General features: G+C 39.6%; 1 protein-coding gene across 3 annotated transcripts; it reads left to right on the top strand.

Annotated features, from left to right (window-relative positions):
• The first annotated feature begins 8,228 nt into the window (after nt 1-8,228).
• nr2f2 (nuclear receptor subfamily 2, group F, member 2) lies at nt 8,229-16,387 on the top strand. Of its 3 annotated transcripts, none has more exons than XM_029434610.1 (3): nt 8,229-8,583; nt 12,920-13,447; nt 15,470-16,387. In XM_029434610.1, the coding sequence occupies exons 1-3, from the start codon at nt 8,547-8,549 to the stop codon at nt 15,742-15,744; spliced, it is 840 nt and encodes a 279-aa protein (XP_029290470.1). In that variant the 5' UTR covers nt 8,229-8,546; the 3' UTR covers nt 15,745-16,387. The 3 variants fall into 3 exon arrangements, with proteins under 3 accessions (XP_029290470.1, XP_029290468.1, XP_029290469.1); XM_029434608.1 differs by lacking the exon at nt 8,229-8,583 and adding an exon at nt 10,733-11,971 and having other exon boundaries at nt 12,902-13,447; XM_029434609.1 differs by lacking the exon at nt 8,229-8,583 and adding an exon at nt 10,734-11,971.
• The last annotated feature ends 39 nt before the right edge of the window (nt 16,388-16,426 follow it).

Raw genomic sequence — 16,426 nt, 5'->3', positions numbered from 1 at the left:
CTGACCCGTGACATCTCAGGGGCAGGCAGGGAGCCTGTCATTATGTGTACAATGCATCGCTTTCTCCCCTCTTATCTTTGAGATGACATTGAGAGTTTTTGCATTAACTCATTAACGAAAAGACTCATCACTAAAGTCATCACGGAGGCATGGTGCAGTGGCGGTGACACTGCACCACCACTGCATGCAGGAATGTGTCCATGGCTCCCCAGCAACACGCTGACAGCATGAGACCTTGGCAGTGCTTTGTTGAAGACGTGAACCTGTCATGGCATGTTTCTCTCGTTGTTGTATACACTGTGCAGTGGTTTCACATGAAAGTATGTAATGTGATATATTAGATCTCAGGATCACTCACTCATAAGGCACCCTTTATGACGTTTTTAGAAATAGTAACTAATGGCTTTATCAATGTTTAATACATCATTGATTAATGCTTTATAGAAGGCATTAATGAGAACAATGTTTGGGTTGCCAGATTGTGACAAATCTCTCTGGTTCAGGAGGATAAACACCTCCTCCAGCATGACACTTTGCCCTTTTAGTGAGCTTTTAATTCATCAGAAAGACCCCTCCAATGGACCGGCAGACCCCTCGCCTTCTGGAAGAGATTTGCAGAGCATCTGAAACAAAACTCATTTATTATTAACTTATTAACTGCAGATTGGATGGCTCATTAATAAAGTGTGAAACTTGTGCCCCTTATGATGACTTAGTATAATATATAACTATAGAATGTACAGTACAGTCTGGCTTATTTGAAAGTTAGAAACCTGTGAGAATTAATGGATTACCAACCTTTATAATGGTATTATTACCATATACAAAGGGTAAACACGTGTTCCTAGCTAATAATTGATTTATAAAGCATTAGAAAATGATATATTAACCTTAAATAATGCCATTAGTCAGTACTTATTTAAACCCTTAATTATAAGAAAGTGGCGTTGAGATTTATTTTAGAGTAAATCTTCACATTTTCCCGTAAACTTTAGTATTTCGCATTATTTTTCAGATTAGTGAAACATATTGAGCCTAATCCCCATGTGCCATGAAGAGGTCCTAATAACACAATTTAAATCAAGCCTGTGTCACTCCATGTATGCCCTGACTATTCATTCCACCTTGACGTGTGTGTGCTCACATTCACGTGCCCGGCGGATGGGAGTGCTTATCTGCAGCTCATGTGTTAATGCTGTCATTTCCACAGATCAGTCACAGCAGCCTTTTCTCTGTTGTTTATGGTTATGTCACCACAATTACAAGAGAGAAGGGGGGCAGAAATAAAGTGTCTGTGAAAGATTGATAGATTTGGTCTTTAGTTCAATTGTAAATTAGAATAGCAAGTCCCTCTGGGATACAAGGGCTCTATTTATGATTAAGAAAGAGCCTCCATAATAGAGTGGTGGTAGAAAAGTTTGCTCCCGCTCACAAACAGGCAATTAGCTTGATGAAATGTGCCTTACTTTTTTTTTTTTTCGCAGCGTGGTTATGTGAACCCATATTATTATTATTATGGGCAGCCTTATAGTTTATGGTATTATTTTCACCTTGAGCTGCAAACAATATGCTGTTTGAATAAACTGTAGCTTTTTATTTTATTTATTAAAAGCGATGCCACCTTTTTATCACCACAGTTGAATTTTGGCATGTGCAAGTTTAGAAGTAAACAAAAGTATTTATATCATGTGATGAAGGTGGCAAGTATCTCACCATGGCACATAAATAACACGGGCATGAGCATAGGAAGGACATTTTATAAATATTTATTGATTTAAATGCATCTTGGCATACATTCCACATGTGTCATTATAACCTGCTGCAATGAATAATTATACATGTGCTGTATATACTTTGTATACTGATTTACTTGTTGACAACACTTCTTTTTTTTAATCTACGTATAAAGTTGGTTTAACCTTTTATTCTCCAGACAAATATTTTAACATTCATACAATGAATTTCTCATAAGTGACACAAACCTGCTATTTGAAGTTTCCCCTCTTGCTTCAAAGTTTTCCTCCAGAAAAACTTTGCATTGTGGGCTCAATGCCATGTCAGTTATATAGATTTGTCCCCTACTGTATGTTTCCTGGAATAGATAAATCACATCTTTTTATAACAGGGTCAACAACAGCTTTTTTTTTTTTAATGTTTTGTTCGTAGAGACAAATCTGGATGAAAGAATGAGCCAGAAGTTAGTGTTAGTTAACACTCTATAGCAGTCTAATGATCTGAAAAGCTATAAATCCTCCTCTGAAATAAGCTGTGTAAAAGATGACTATTATAGTTAATGGTTTTATGGCTGAAGAATGATCAGACTGCAGATTATTAAAGCAATAGATCATCTTGTTGTATTGTAGTGACTGAGCAAGTCAGTAGGTGAGCGAGTGTGTGGGTGTAACTACTGTACCTACAGTACGTACAAAGTGCACATGTCAAGAGTATGGGAAGTATGGGAGTTGTGTCTGTGTTTTTTTTTTTCCCCTTCTGATATTTTTCCTTTGCAAGCCAGATGAGGCTTCTCAACTTCAGACAACACAAGTGATGTGTGGCCACCCTCTTTTTGACGATTTCTGCCCAAGGGCACATACTCCTGTGCCAGCTGTTGCCATGGAAATTAGACCAGTTTATAACATTTGCTTTTTAGTACAACGATAGTGGTGATCATCCATTAGCTCTTCTCTTGCTGGTGTTTACACTTAGCTAATAAGTTATTTTTTGTTCTTTACATGCTTTGATGCCTTCCAGTTCCTCGATGCCAGATGCTATGGCTGCACAGACAGCGCTCCGCTACCACCATCGTTGTTAACAGCTCTGTTACGCCTGTTGATTGATCCACAAACACATGTAATTCTTTGAATGTGACTCACTAAAGTTGAATCCAGTGTTTTCTGTGGGTTCACATTTTGACTCGCCTTGGATGTCAACGCCCTGTCTTCTAAAGGGGCCTTTCTTCTTCTTCTTTGTTTTATTTGTGCAGAAACTGCTGAACAATGGACCATATCGTCTAGGCATAATAAAAATATGCGTATGCCATTATGCAAGGTCTTGATGGAATGTGCAATGTGAACACATTATATGAGTATCTTATTGCTACTTAATTTCCACATCAAAAACACTGAAATTGCACTGTAAACAGTTGATGCTGTGTATAACAAGAAGTTAAAACAGGTTTACAATAGCTTAATATTAAAACATTTAATGCTTTTTTTCATTTTGTTTTCACTTTGCACCTGCATTAATCCTGGTACAGTGGTGTTACAACATATGTAGACAATCTACTGTTCAGCAGAGAATACTTATTCCTCTTGTGCTCTTTGTTGACCTCTGCAATGGTATGAGTGGTAAGTCGTGGGTGTGCTGTAACTGTCCTGAGAAACAGTAAAATATGACACACAAACAGACAAAAGTTTTGCATACGTTTATAATGATTGCTTTACTGACCGTGGTAGTTAATTAGCATAACATTACAAACAAATACTGTTTACTCCTCTGGATGCATTTGAACACACATTAAGTCCTGACTTTGTCTAACCTCTGGGCACTATCACATGTCCACAAATCGCCTCTCCATTTATTGTCAGTGGAACAAGTCTAAGATTTGACAGTGATGACATCATCCCGGGAGTATTGACTCTCATGGTGTGAGCTCTAGAAGCAGCTTCTGCACGTCCTCATATGACGATAAAGTAACCAAGATCCTGTGAATAAGTGATTCCTGTTTTTTTAATGGTTTTTCCCCTTGAGGTCATCTTCACTTCAAGAAAATCTTGACTTCCTCATTCACTGCTGTTGTGAAGGTCTTCTCTTTTTATTGCCTCCTTCCGTTCACAAGGACTATTGATCACATGTGGATTTGTGTGATTGAAAAACCACAAATGTTAATATTTGCTATTATACAATATGTTCCATTCACAAATGTTGAATACCTGTGGAAGTAGAGATGTAATTAACATAGTCAATATTCAAGGGCTGCTGGTTTTGTTCGTAGTCGTACAATTTATATCTGCAGCACTTTCATAGAGATTTGCGTTCTTATGTTAAAACATTTCAGCTTGATTGATTTCAGCCTGCAGTCTTTAGGCATGGAACTGGTAAAGAAATGGCTTATATAATATGTTACTGTCATTCATTTTAGTGTTAACTATGTTTCAATTTCAGGAAACACGAGTACTGTACTCTTCAAACTTCACTGCACCGCAGAGAGATGCTTTCAATATACAATAAACATTGTCACATTCTTATTTTCAACAACTTACAGTTCCCACAGGGTTTTTGCTCAGTGCCCAGTGTATCCTTTTAATCTAGATATCCCGCAGAATCAGTAAAGCCAAAGTGTGATTTACTTATACAGAATAATTTCACAAATATAATGTCAGTCAGCGTGTCACATATGCAGTTAAAACAATTGTTGCAGTGAAAGAAAGAAAGCTTTATTTACACATTTACAGTTAACTGCATAGTAAAACTGGAAACATCAATTCTTGAAATTTAAGTGTGCAACATTAGGTACCCTTTAAGAAAAACCCAGCTCATATGATGTCATTATTTTATTAGTCATAGATGTGGCTGGTGTGACACTGCAAATTGCAATTATACACAGCGCATAAGAAATACAGCGTGGTTTGAAGTTTACCAACATGCATTTATGAGTTGATCCCGTGTGGTTTGAAGGGTTTTCTCCTCGAACTACAAACCATGCAATTCTTAAAACGCAAATGAACACATGAAAATAACAACCTAGAGATGCAATGTGTTCACATGTCAATAGCGGTTTGATATAATTGGTAAATCTAATGATAATGAGACATTGATGATCACTATGGTTGTAATTTTAACTAATGAATGGTGAAAGGTGAAATTTCAGAACATAAAGCATACAATTCAACATTTTATAGCTGTAATAGAAACCTGAAGCTGAAGCAAGTCTCCTCTACATCCGTTGCCGTTGTAATTCTTACAGATCCCTCACTGCTACCACATTACACCTTGAGTTACAGTAATTCAATACACCGTCTGCTGCCTTTGGGGCCACATGTGAACCGTGTCTGGCTCAGGACTGAATGCTGCCACAGCTTTCTCTCTTGTGTCTTCTCCAAAACTTTTTTACTGTCTAAGTACATGAAAAAAAAAAAAGTGTGAGGCAAGTGGACTGCCCACTCTCCCTCTTTTTAAAAAGAAGAGGGAGGGTAGGTCACACTCAAAGTGACACATCATACAAGTGCCCGGTACAACCGCAGTTTTGTACTACCGGTTGCTGTGCAGCTCTACTGGAACAGATGGGGTTTAAGCTGCTTTGCCGAAGGGTACTTCAGCAGTAGTTCCTGAGGGTTAGAGAGCACTTATCACACAATTCCCCTACCCAGGCCTTCTCAGCTAGTCCTTTGAGTTAAACCATTGACCTCTTGGTCATTGCTGCTGCAATGCTGCTGCTTCAAGTAATCATCACGTATGCTCCATCAATGCAGTCTTTAGCAGCCAAAACAACACATCATTTATCTTATCTCATATCATCTCTCCAGTCTACAGTTTTGATCACTTTAACAGCCGCGACTCAAACAACCAGCATTTACAAATACATTAACAGCATGCTGGCAGTCCGCCTAAAGAGTGATCATTGAGACAAATTGATCCCTATCTGTTTAAATTGGCACTATAATCTATCATTGGCAAATTGAACACAGTGAGCTATCTGGGATCTTTTGCCTTTTTAGATAGCGGCCCTTGGGGCATGCAGACAGAGTGAAAGTGATCTACGCCACTGAATGAACTCTTTATGTCTCACCTAAGACATGCAATTCTGCTTACACAGAAGCATAAAAACATGAAAGTTTATCACATTTTTTTCTCACCCTGTATAAACATGCCTCTTTATACTGTAGCTTACATGTGCATGCATACAATCAGAACGCTTACACACGCAAGCACCATATTTATAATGAGGGGTTGTTAATTGTGATAATGGAATGCAATTTTCTGTAATTACATATTATTAAGAAGCCAAAAAGACAGAAACATAATTTTAAGGACAAGTCATATTTCTGTCATTAAAAGTCTGTAAAAGTCATGCTTTAGAACAACCTACTCAACCACGAAGAAAGAAAGTCAAAAAAATAAACTATATTTTATAAGAATATGCACACAAGATCCCGTGTGTCAAAGAAAATCTCTCAATAAGACTACTTTAATTAAATTAATCACAATTGAAATGTTAAAATATCCTTATATGATAAAATGTTGCTTTTGTTACTTTTAGCTTATGTTTCCTGTATGATTATCTTGCTATATGAGTCTAAAGTAACTTCTTAAAACTTTATGTCAGCAAATATTCTTTACCTAAATAATGCCACATGTACAAGCACACGTTTGACTAATCGGTCAAGTTTAGTTTTTTTTTTGTTCATCTTTGCATATAAGCAACATAACAACAGTACACTGCTATAAAGAGAGGAGAGATAAAGCCTTTACTAGAGGGTACTGATTGATATTATGCAATGCTGCAGATAAAACTGCTGTGACAGTGGGGCACAACCACCATCAATCAAGTGATCTTTATCAAGCAGGTAGAAAACAATTTGAGGCTGTTAAAGAGAGTTTTGAATAAAGTGTGCTGTTTAATTGTATGCTATAAAAAACTGAAACTTGTTGCCTGTTAACAAGAAAATCTGTTATCTGGAATGAATTCCTCTATTTGAAGATAATTGTAATATTTATCAATTGTCAAAAACATTTTTCTTCATGGTGTTCTTTTAAGTGAGACAATTTAGTTTGTGTTTTGATTCCACAGTCATCTAATTCAATGAGACTCTTGAAGTTGATTAGCCTGGTTAACATTTGCTCCTGCGTGGGTCTGGAGGGGTTAATCAGGCCGGGAACTTACAGACCTCCGGGTCAGTATCCCCCTATCTGCATGAAGGACTTGGTGAAGGCGGAGATAAGATTAAAGTCAACTTTCATCCCTGTTTTTGACTTTTTTCACAAGTGAGAGGGGGGTTTCTTGCCGTCAACAGCACGCTCGTTTTTTCTTTAATATAGATTATTTATCTCATCTTAAAAAGGCAGATTATTATGGAAGAATTTTTAACCCAAATCACGCTGATAGTTTTGTAGTTGTATTCTACAATCTGTTGCTTTTACTCTGTTTTGACCATAGCGCGCGCGTTGGCACATCAAAAATAATTACCAATCGCATTGCACGTGTCAGTTTTAACCTGATACATGAGTGAAAGCTTTTTCTTTGCACGCCCGTAAATCTCAACTATTATCTACTCACTATCGATTATTTTAACTGCACTTATCCCAATCAACACATCTCCACTCCTGTGTTCCAGAGCGTGTGCTTTGTTTTACTAACAATAATAAAGTGATTTAGTCCTTTCTACCAGCCGGAGCATGGGAAATCGTTAAAGATCCAGCTATTTGTGTGTGATCAGTAAATATTTAGTGCAGGCGACATCCTCTGTCTCGTCTTAATCGATACTGGTCCCGTTGGGCAGCGCTATTGTTGTGTGCATGCAGGCTTGCTGAGCATATAGTGCTTTTATCCTCTGCTTGAAGGGAGAACAACTACTAATCACACAGAGGAAACTTTTAAACCCGGGAAATAAAAACTGCAGCACAAGACTTTTGTAAGGGTTTAATAGCAAATCAATTGTGCTAGTGTGGAAATGTTTATGCGTGGAAAAAAGGTGTTCCATTTTTCAACCCAGTATAGATTTATGCGAGGTTAATTGAGGCTATTATCATTTCATTATATAGGCATTCTTATTCTCTGCGTAATGTATAATTGTTAGAGGTGTAGCTGTAAGACAAAAAGGGGATAGTATTGTTTATTTAGTTGCTTGTAGCTTTATTTTATTTAAAGTATATACAGTCAATTTTATAATATGATTCATGTTTATTAAAGTCAATTAATTATAATAACAGTAAGAATGATAATAATAATTATAATATCGCAATAGTCACTGCTGTTTTATAGGCTCCGTTAAAACACACTGGATGTTTATTTTACTGTAAAATTACAATCTAGGCAGTTTTTCATTACATCTCTAATCACAGGTCTTATTTTATCTTCAAATCTCCATATAATTTCTAATATGCAGAATATTACAATGCATGCTCGCCACACTTAAAGACAGGTGTCTGTTCTGACTTCACCCCCTCCCTCTCTCCTCAGTAGCTCACACAAAGCAGCGGCGTACACGCGCGTTTTGGCCATATTACTGTAGGAGAGAAAAGGCGCACAGGATATCTGCTTTGCTGTAGCCTAAAGGCTTAATATTTCAAGAAGTCGTCAAATGATATTCAGCTCGGAAGACACCTCAATTTAGATTTCCAATTCCTCGCTCATCAACACATGACGTGAATCAGTTGTTTGTACCGGCGCTCTAAAGTTTTTGCATGATCAGACATTTGCCACATTTTCCAATAAACAGCGTGCTTTTGTGTTTGATTCCGTCTATTGGAGAGGAAGATTTGCCTGTTTCACTCTGAGCACAGTGTCGAAAAACAGAAGACGCAATATATTCTGAATAAGAGAGAAGATGCATCCCGCTACGGACGAAGCAACATATGCATTTGGTAGGTCTGTTTCTCTAACAATACAGCCTTCCGCCTCTCTATCACTGTCAAATAACTTTATGAATGGGTATTTGCAAACTAGTGGGGCTAATTGTGATCATCATATAAATTAACACGTGGATAATAAGCGAAAATGACTGACTGAGTCGACCGTATCCTACTGAATGCGCACTACAAACATCGTATATGTACGTTACTATATGCTATATCTGGAACAGTACGTGCATTTTATTTAAACTGATAAGCCTATCCGCTTATTTATATAATATTTCATTTAGAGCAGAGAAATAAAGCACTACTAGTCTGCCGATTTATCCTAATAAAGTGCGCAAAACGTACTTACCATTTGAAGCTGGATCCTCGATAAATGGATACATTTCGGAGTGTTTTTATTTACAGACTGTCCATTTTCACGGTTTCTGTAAATAAAACCGACAAAATAATCATGCAGACAAAATAAAATTGGCTCATTTGTTTTAGAATAAAGACATAATTGGTCTAAATACCACCGCTGGGATTGCCTGAAGTGGCAAAAAGTAAATCCAACTTTGGCAACTCTCAAAGCTTTGCCGTCCAAGTCATGTAAAACAGAATTTAAACAAACAGTCATCAGTTTAAAATGGTGCTCGTTAGTTTGGTCGATGCGGGAGAAGAGACTGAAGCAGTTTCCGTGTCGGATGGCTCCTCTAAATTGAATCTTATTTGAAGCAAAAACTTCATACGCTAGGGGGCACCCATATACTGTAATACATCCTGGGACAATGCATGCTGCTGCTGCTGCTGCTGGTGCTGCTGCTCTCTATAGACTAACACACAGCTCAGGCTATAGGTTCATCTGTGTGGCTCCGTGAAGTTTTACCTGCCGTTCAACTTTGATCTCTGGGCATAAAGTAAACCAATCTTTACCGCTGTTTAAATGCAAGCCTAAAAAAAATATTAACCACGTGGGCAGCGACTCTGAGCAGCCACTGACCCCGTTTTACATGCACGGCATCCTTCAATGTGTTTGCCATCATCCCAAACTGTAGAGTCTCTTTATTATAAGGCGAAATCTAAGGGGTATTATAAAGCATCTAAATGACCACAAACAGCTTTTATAGTGTGGTTTATCAGGAAGTGGCTTAACTTTCATCCTCACATTAGTGTGCATGGCCTTTAACCTCAAGGGACATTTTTAAATGGTGTCCCTATTTAAAGCTGTAGTTATTTTACGTTTTGACCACATAAAGAAAAGGCTCTCACTTATAGGACCTAGATTTGGCCTTTCTGACCTGGTGTATTGGGGATATTTGCGGCCGTGGGGGATTAACAGGCTACAGCGGGTGTCCAGATGATGTCAGTAGTTTATCATAACATTTTTACAAGAGGTGTGGATTGTGGCGAGCGGTACCTGGTGTGATTAGAAGCGCTAATAAGTGTATTACCCTCTACAAATATAGGAATACATGTGGAAGAAAAGTGGAGAAATTCAGACGACATGGCGTACTCATTGTGAGCCTTTTCAGCGTCTGGTTTAAATATATACGTGCATAGACCAAATAAGTCTTCACATGCTGTTTTATTCACAATTATCCTATATAACATTCACAATCTTAATTTAGAGTATCATGCAGTCATATTGTCTTGTTTTGTCTCTTTTTCTTCTCAAATGTGTTTTATGTCTTTATATCCACATACATAAAGGATAAAGATTAGGGCACAATAGATAGATAGTTTTGTTATAATGACTACAGATCATGTGCAGAAGGTGCACCTGTGTCTCGGGGACGAAATCTCTGTGGATATTTCCGCTTTTTATAAGGCTACAGATATACTGTAAAGCGATATGAGGCAAAGAATGGAATAAAGATTGTGTGTTTTTTCTTTATGCAATTGCTATGGCTTAACCGGGGAATGTGAGTATATTCTATAGTCTGTGCGATTTGAGTGACTAGAAATTATTCCTGTTTCCCGAAACACGTCTCTTTTTAGGACCAAGCGGCCCTCTCGACCTCCATACTGGCTCTGGCAAGGTACCAAGTAGCACAAGTGCCGAGTAGCCAATGAGGTTCAGGGGGAGGTCCCTGAGCTCTGACCAGTCATACACACTCTCCTTCCTTATATGGCAGCCGATCTCCATGGTAACGTGTGCTAAGTTGCAGCAGTCGTGTCAAAGTTCACTATATAGAGAGCTCAGTGAGCTGATCAGAGAGAAAGCATTCTGCCAGCCCGGCTCCTACCAATCGCAAATCACTTCCTAACCTCCGCCTTTTTAACATATTTGATCACTTTGATTCTCGACTCCCTTTTCCTATTATTTTTCAGTGTACGAAGGAGGTTTGTAGGTTGTGATCTTTGTTTTTGTGGTTTTTGTTTTTTAGTGCTTTCGCTTTTTTGTGGAGAGTTGTCTTCATATTCCAGGCTCTCCAAAAACATTGGCTTCAGCTGCGCGCTTGCTGGCGCTACCTCACAATAAGAAAAGGAAGAAGACGCATTTTTTTTTACCCAGTTGGTGATTTTCTTCAAGACTTGTGCTGGAACTTGATAGTAGCTGCTTCAGTGTGCTCACCAATTGTTTTATGCTGCTGCAGGCACGGTCTTACCAACCAGCTGCTCCATCATTCACTGAATAGTCCATGCTACCTCGGTTGATTATTTTAATATTTAGCCTACATTTCCCATTGATGGGTGTACTGGATGGCTGACTGTAAGCGCCCCTGGACTTGGCCTTTAAGCGCAAGGCAGCGACTCAGCTCGCCATCGCATCAGTTTTGAAAACGTGCTTCGTAACAGCATAAATCGACAGTTTTCGGGAGATTCTGATTGGATTCAACGTAGGCTAGATTTGACATTTTGTGTGTCCAGCTGTTAATCACAGTTTACCGCGTTTCCTTGAGACGTTATTCACCGCGACACCAAAACGGCAGACAAAAAGTTTCTTTACGTTGACTGATAGATATGGCAATGGTAGTGTGGAGAGGCTCCCAGGACGATGTGGCTGACACCCAAGGCACCCTTTCCTCGCAAACCCAAGGAGGACTATCCCTTCCCACCCCTCAACCAGGCCAGTTGAATCTGACAGCCTCTCAGGTTGCCCCACCGACCCCTCAGACTCCGGTCCAAGGACCCCCGAACAACACACAGTCCACGCCGACGAACCAGACGACGCAGCAGTCGGAGAAACAGTCACAGCACATTGAATGTGTGGTCTGTGGGGATAAATCTAGTGGCAAACACTATGGCCAGTTTACTTGCGAGGGGTGCAAAAGCTTCTTCAAACGGAGCGTACGACGGAACCTCACTTACACATGCCGTGCCAACAGGAATTGTCCAATCGACCAACACCACCGCAATCAGTGTCAGTACTGCCGCCTCAAAAAATGCCTCAAAGTCGGCATGAGACGGGAAGGTATTGGGACTTTTTGTTTTCTCATTCGTGTGTGTATGTATGTGTGCGTCTGTGTTTGTGCTTCTACGCTTCCAGACATGGAACCATGTTATGTCGCCCCCGTAGCGTGTTCTCTCTCCCGACTATTCCCTCCCAGGCTGTGCGGCAGGAGCACGCCATGGAGCCGCTCTCTGCTGTGGTGGAGACGGGGCTCGCCGGATCTTTTAGCCGCTGTATTATTGTATCTAGCTCCAGCGCAATATAGCTCTGCATCTCACAAATACGATCCGACCCCTGGCCAGGCTAGGGCTATCGAATATATATTTAGATAAAGCCATACGCGTAGAGATACATCTGTACTGAAAAGATGATACAATATAGCCTTCTGCGCTATTATGGCGAGTATCGAATTAAGAGATAGCGTGTTCAGGCTACATCTCTCCCGCATGTCTTGCTGGACATCAGCTTGAAACATGCACACAAAGCCTACATATAACCTTAAGAATTTATTTGAATATTAGTCGAAAATAGGCCTTAATGTATGGCAAAACAGGATGAATTGCTAAGTAGGTTAAGGGTTAAACATGCAAGGTCTCTCTTGCCCTCTTTGTGTTCCTTCACAGCCAGCTTATGTTGCTGTTGCCGAATAACATCATTTTAAAACTAGACATATGCGTGTCTTGTGTTAAACGTGTTTTAAAGCGCGTCTGTGGTGATTCAGTACATGATGTGTCTCTCTACAGCTTCATTATCTATGCCACCTTTTTAAACTCCTGTGCAATAACACACTGTGTGTATGAGTGTGTTGTGATGTTATATAGCAAACATGCTGTATGTCATTTATTATCTTGATTCTTGATTGAGTACTGTTAAAAATGTATAAAAATGGACAGTTATGCCCAGCATGACGTAGTGTGATGATTTGTAGAATTCAGGCTTCAATATCTGTAGTTTCTCTTTTTACTGCAGCCGTGCAAAGGGGACGGGTGCCACCCACACAGCCACACCATGGTCAGTTCGCCTTGACAAATGGAGACCCACTGCACTGCCATTCCTACTTATCCGGATATATCTCTCTTCTGTTGAGAGCGGAGCCCTACCCGACGTCCCGGTATGGCAGTCAGTGCATGCAGCCCAACAACATAATGGGCATCGAGAACATTTGTGAACTAGCAGCCAGGATGCTCTTCAGCGCCGTGGAGTGGGCCAGGAATATTCCCTTCTTTCCAGACCTTCAGATCACCGACCAGGTGGCTCTGCTGAGGTTGACGTGGAGTGAGTTATTTGTGCTCAACGCCGCGCAGTGCTCCATGCCCCTGCATGTGGCTCCTCTCCTGGCGGCGGCTGGCCTTCACGCCTCCCCCATGTCTGCGGACAGAGTGGTGGCCTTTATGGACCACATTAGGATCTTCCAAGAACAAGTGGAAAAGCTCAAAGCTTTGCACGTTGACTCTGCTGAATATAGCTGCTTAAAGGCAATTGTGCTCTTCACCACAGGTAAGACAATAGACTGGCACACTCCAAGTTCAGTCTGTGTGAATGTCACTAACATGCTCACTGACATCAGCTAAATCAACACTGACCTAAATATATCCACACTGACTATAGAGGTTGTTGCTTGTTTTATATGAACACCCTGCTTAAATGCCCACCTATATGCTGCCTTCATGGTCAAGATGTAGGCTTTAGGCTACTAAATTATAAAAGCACTTGATTAATCAACTGATTTATCAGACGCATATAAAGGGCTAAACTGGAAATCGTGGCAAGAGATTTTTAAATTATATTGACAACAAAACAGAGGAAAGTGAGTGAAATATTAGAAACATAATCTCGAGTTAAATAACTTCACATTAATTACTCTAAGCATCATAAAATCTAGCTATTAACACTTTTGAGAACCCAATAGCTTGCAGATGAATTGCTACACTTTGATTTTTTTTTCCTTTTTCCGCCATTTATCAATGTGTGTATACCCCACGTCTTGTTTGTAGGGAATGACAGATATAAATGATGTCAGGCTCCGAGGGGGAGGGGAATAGAAAAAGAAAGACAAGCCTAATGTCCCATTTGCACACAGTAAAAGCAAAGCGCAGGTTTCAACGCTCTCGTGTCATTTAGGGGACAGACATGTCCGAGGAAAAACATGTAGAAGCCATGCACACCCTGTAATTGCACATATGTCAGATTGCAACAATATTCTGTGATATTGAGCAGTGACAGGAGGGGCGGCTTTCATTTTTATTTGCAGAAATATTCTCTGCGTCTACTAGGATTCTAGGCGTCTCTGGACTTGCTCCAGAACTAGGTCATGACCCAAACTTCCCAGCTATTTTGTTGCATTAGCTCCACCATTAAAAAGGGAAATAAAAAAATCCGAGTGGAAGAGATTTACAAGGTTTCGCCGTAGAGTGAGTGCATGTCTTTGAAATGATATCATACCTGCAAGCCATCAGCCTCTGTATTTCATGTAGCTCTAGAAGTCCACTATTGTTCTCGTGGTGGTTTGTTAACCTATTCAACAACAAAAAAAAATCAGATTTCAGGACATTGAATTTTTATTATCAAGCCTTTATTGGGGCCACGATGGCTAATTTGTCTCCTCTATACCTGAGACCCGGAGGCTTGAACATGAGCTGTGTGTTGTAGCTTGACTGACACGCATTCGCTACTTTGGTGGTTTGGTTGTTGTCAAGCATAAACTTTACAAACTTAACCAATGCGCGAACAAGCTTTTTTTTTTGGCACATAATCAGCAGCCGCCCACATGCAGCAGCAAAGATAGTGATTATGCGTCTCTGGTGGTATAATATGACGGTAACTCCGTAGGCTATGGGCCCCTTTTTCCAAGCTAAATCTCTGCTCACTAAAGGTCAGTAGGTCTCCCTGTCTTTCCCTCATTCCCTCCCCCTCCTCTCTTCCTCACTCTGCCTCTGACAGTGAAACACCGGCCCATCTAAAACACAGTCTTTAGCTATGAATATGCTTAATTATTTAGTTCACTTTTAAGTGGCTTTACCGAGGGAAATAACCGAGTTATAGTAGCGATAAAAGCAGGAGCACATAATTAAGACAGTGGCAAAGCAACACTCACATTTTCCTCTTCTTCTTCAGCATGGCAAATAGTTCAAGTTTTGTTTTTATTTTTATCCATATATTTTAAATAAAATATTATATAATTGTTAATTAATTAGAAGTTAGTGCATAGGGCAGAACTACATTTGTGTTTGTGGATTAGCAATTATTCGCCTTGCGCAATGTTATTATTTAAAAAATAAACTGAAAAATATGTGCATTTTTTATTTATGAAAACAAGCCTGGAGACAAATCATCTCCACTTCACTTACATATATTATGCGATAAGAATAATTTCCTAAAATATGTTGTGTTTTTTTCTTCTAAATGTGACAGGCTATCAATTTCCGCTAGTATATGACCACAGTGGGGGAAATCTCCTAGTGAGAGAAACACTTTAGGTTACACTTTATTGATGTTTATTTGCTTTCCCCCCCCTCCCAGATGCTTGTGGCCTCTCAGATGTGGCCCATGTGGAAAGTTTGCAGGAGAAGTCCCAGTGCGCCCTGGAGGAATATGTCCGGAGCCAGTACCCCAACCAGCCAACACGGTTTGGGAAGTTGTTACTCCGCTTGCCTTCCCTCCGCACAGTCTCTTCCTCGGTCATAGAACAATTATTTTTCGTCCGATTGGTAGGTAAAACCCCAATTGAAACTCTCATCAGGGATATGTTGCTTTCGGGGAGCAGTTTTAACTGGCCTTACATGTCAATTCAGTAAACCAAGAAGGAGACGAACAAACAAAAGGTGGGGTTGGGGGGGCTGCGAGACTACAATGATTATAGCTGCTTTTGTGGAAGGAATAAAAAACCAACCGGCTGTTACACGGGGCTGGCTTTCATGAAGAAAGACATTGACGTAAATGACTGTGAATTCCCCCCTACTCCAAAAAAAATTGAGACATCCACTGAACTTTCAAAATGGCAGATACAAGCTCCCAGTGTTCATGCAGAACAACCTGCTTCGATTCATTTTTTTTAATGAAAGAAGAAAATGAGGAAAAAAAGGGAAAGGGATTTTGTTTGTCCTTATAAGGAAAATTTAAGTATTAAGTGCATTTAAAAATGATGATTTGGGTAAAAAGAAAAAAAAAACAGGAGAAAGGGAAAATACGAAACGTGAATTTTCTTTTCTCTAATGACTTGTCCTGTGTCCATGTATAGCTGTGTTTTGTACTTTCTTTGTTCCTCCTTTCTGGTTTCAAACCGGCCTATGTGATTTATGTAGTACAGGTGGTGTTATTTTCTAAGACAATGATTTATTTTGAAAAGGTGTATTAAAAAAAAAAAAAGTTCTAAAAAGAATTAAAACCACAGCAATAGGAGTATAGGCTTATAATCTAGGCTTAATGCTGCAAGCGCACTTATATTCTTAGGATGACCAATACCATCTGGGAAAAGGG

Source organism: Cottoperca gobio, chromosome 6 (genome assembly GCF_900634415.1).
Source record: "Cottoperca gobio chromosome 6, fCotGob3.1, whole genome shotgun sequence".
Classification (NCBI taxonomy): Eukaryota; Metazoa; Chordata; class Actinopteri; order Perciformes; family Bovichtidae; genus Cottoperca; species Cottoperca gobio.
This window is presented reverse-complemented; position numbering and strand designations above follow the sequence as displayed.

Coding starts and splice junctions, on each gene's coding strand:
- nr2f2 (XM_029434608.1), top strand. CDS start 11,521: ATGGCAATGGTAGTGTGGAGAGGCTCCCAGGACGATGTGGCTGACACC. Junction 11,972..12,901: donor AGTCGGCATGAGACGGGAAG/GTATTGGGACTT, acceptor CAATATCTGTAG/TTTCTCTTTTTACTGCAGCC. Junction 13,448..15,469: donor AATTGTGCTCTTCACCACAG/GTAAGACAATAG, acceptor CCCCCCTCCCAG/ATGCTTGTGGCCTCTCAGAT.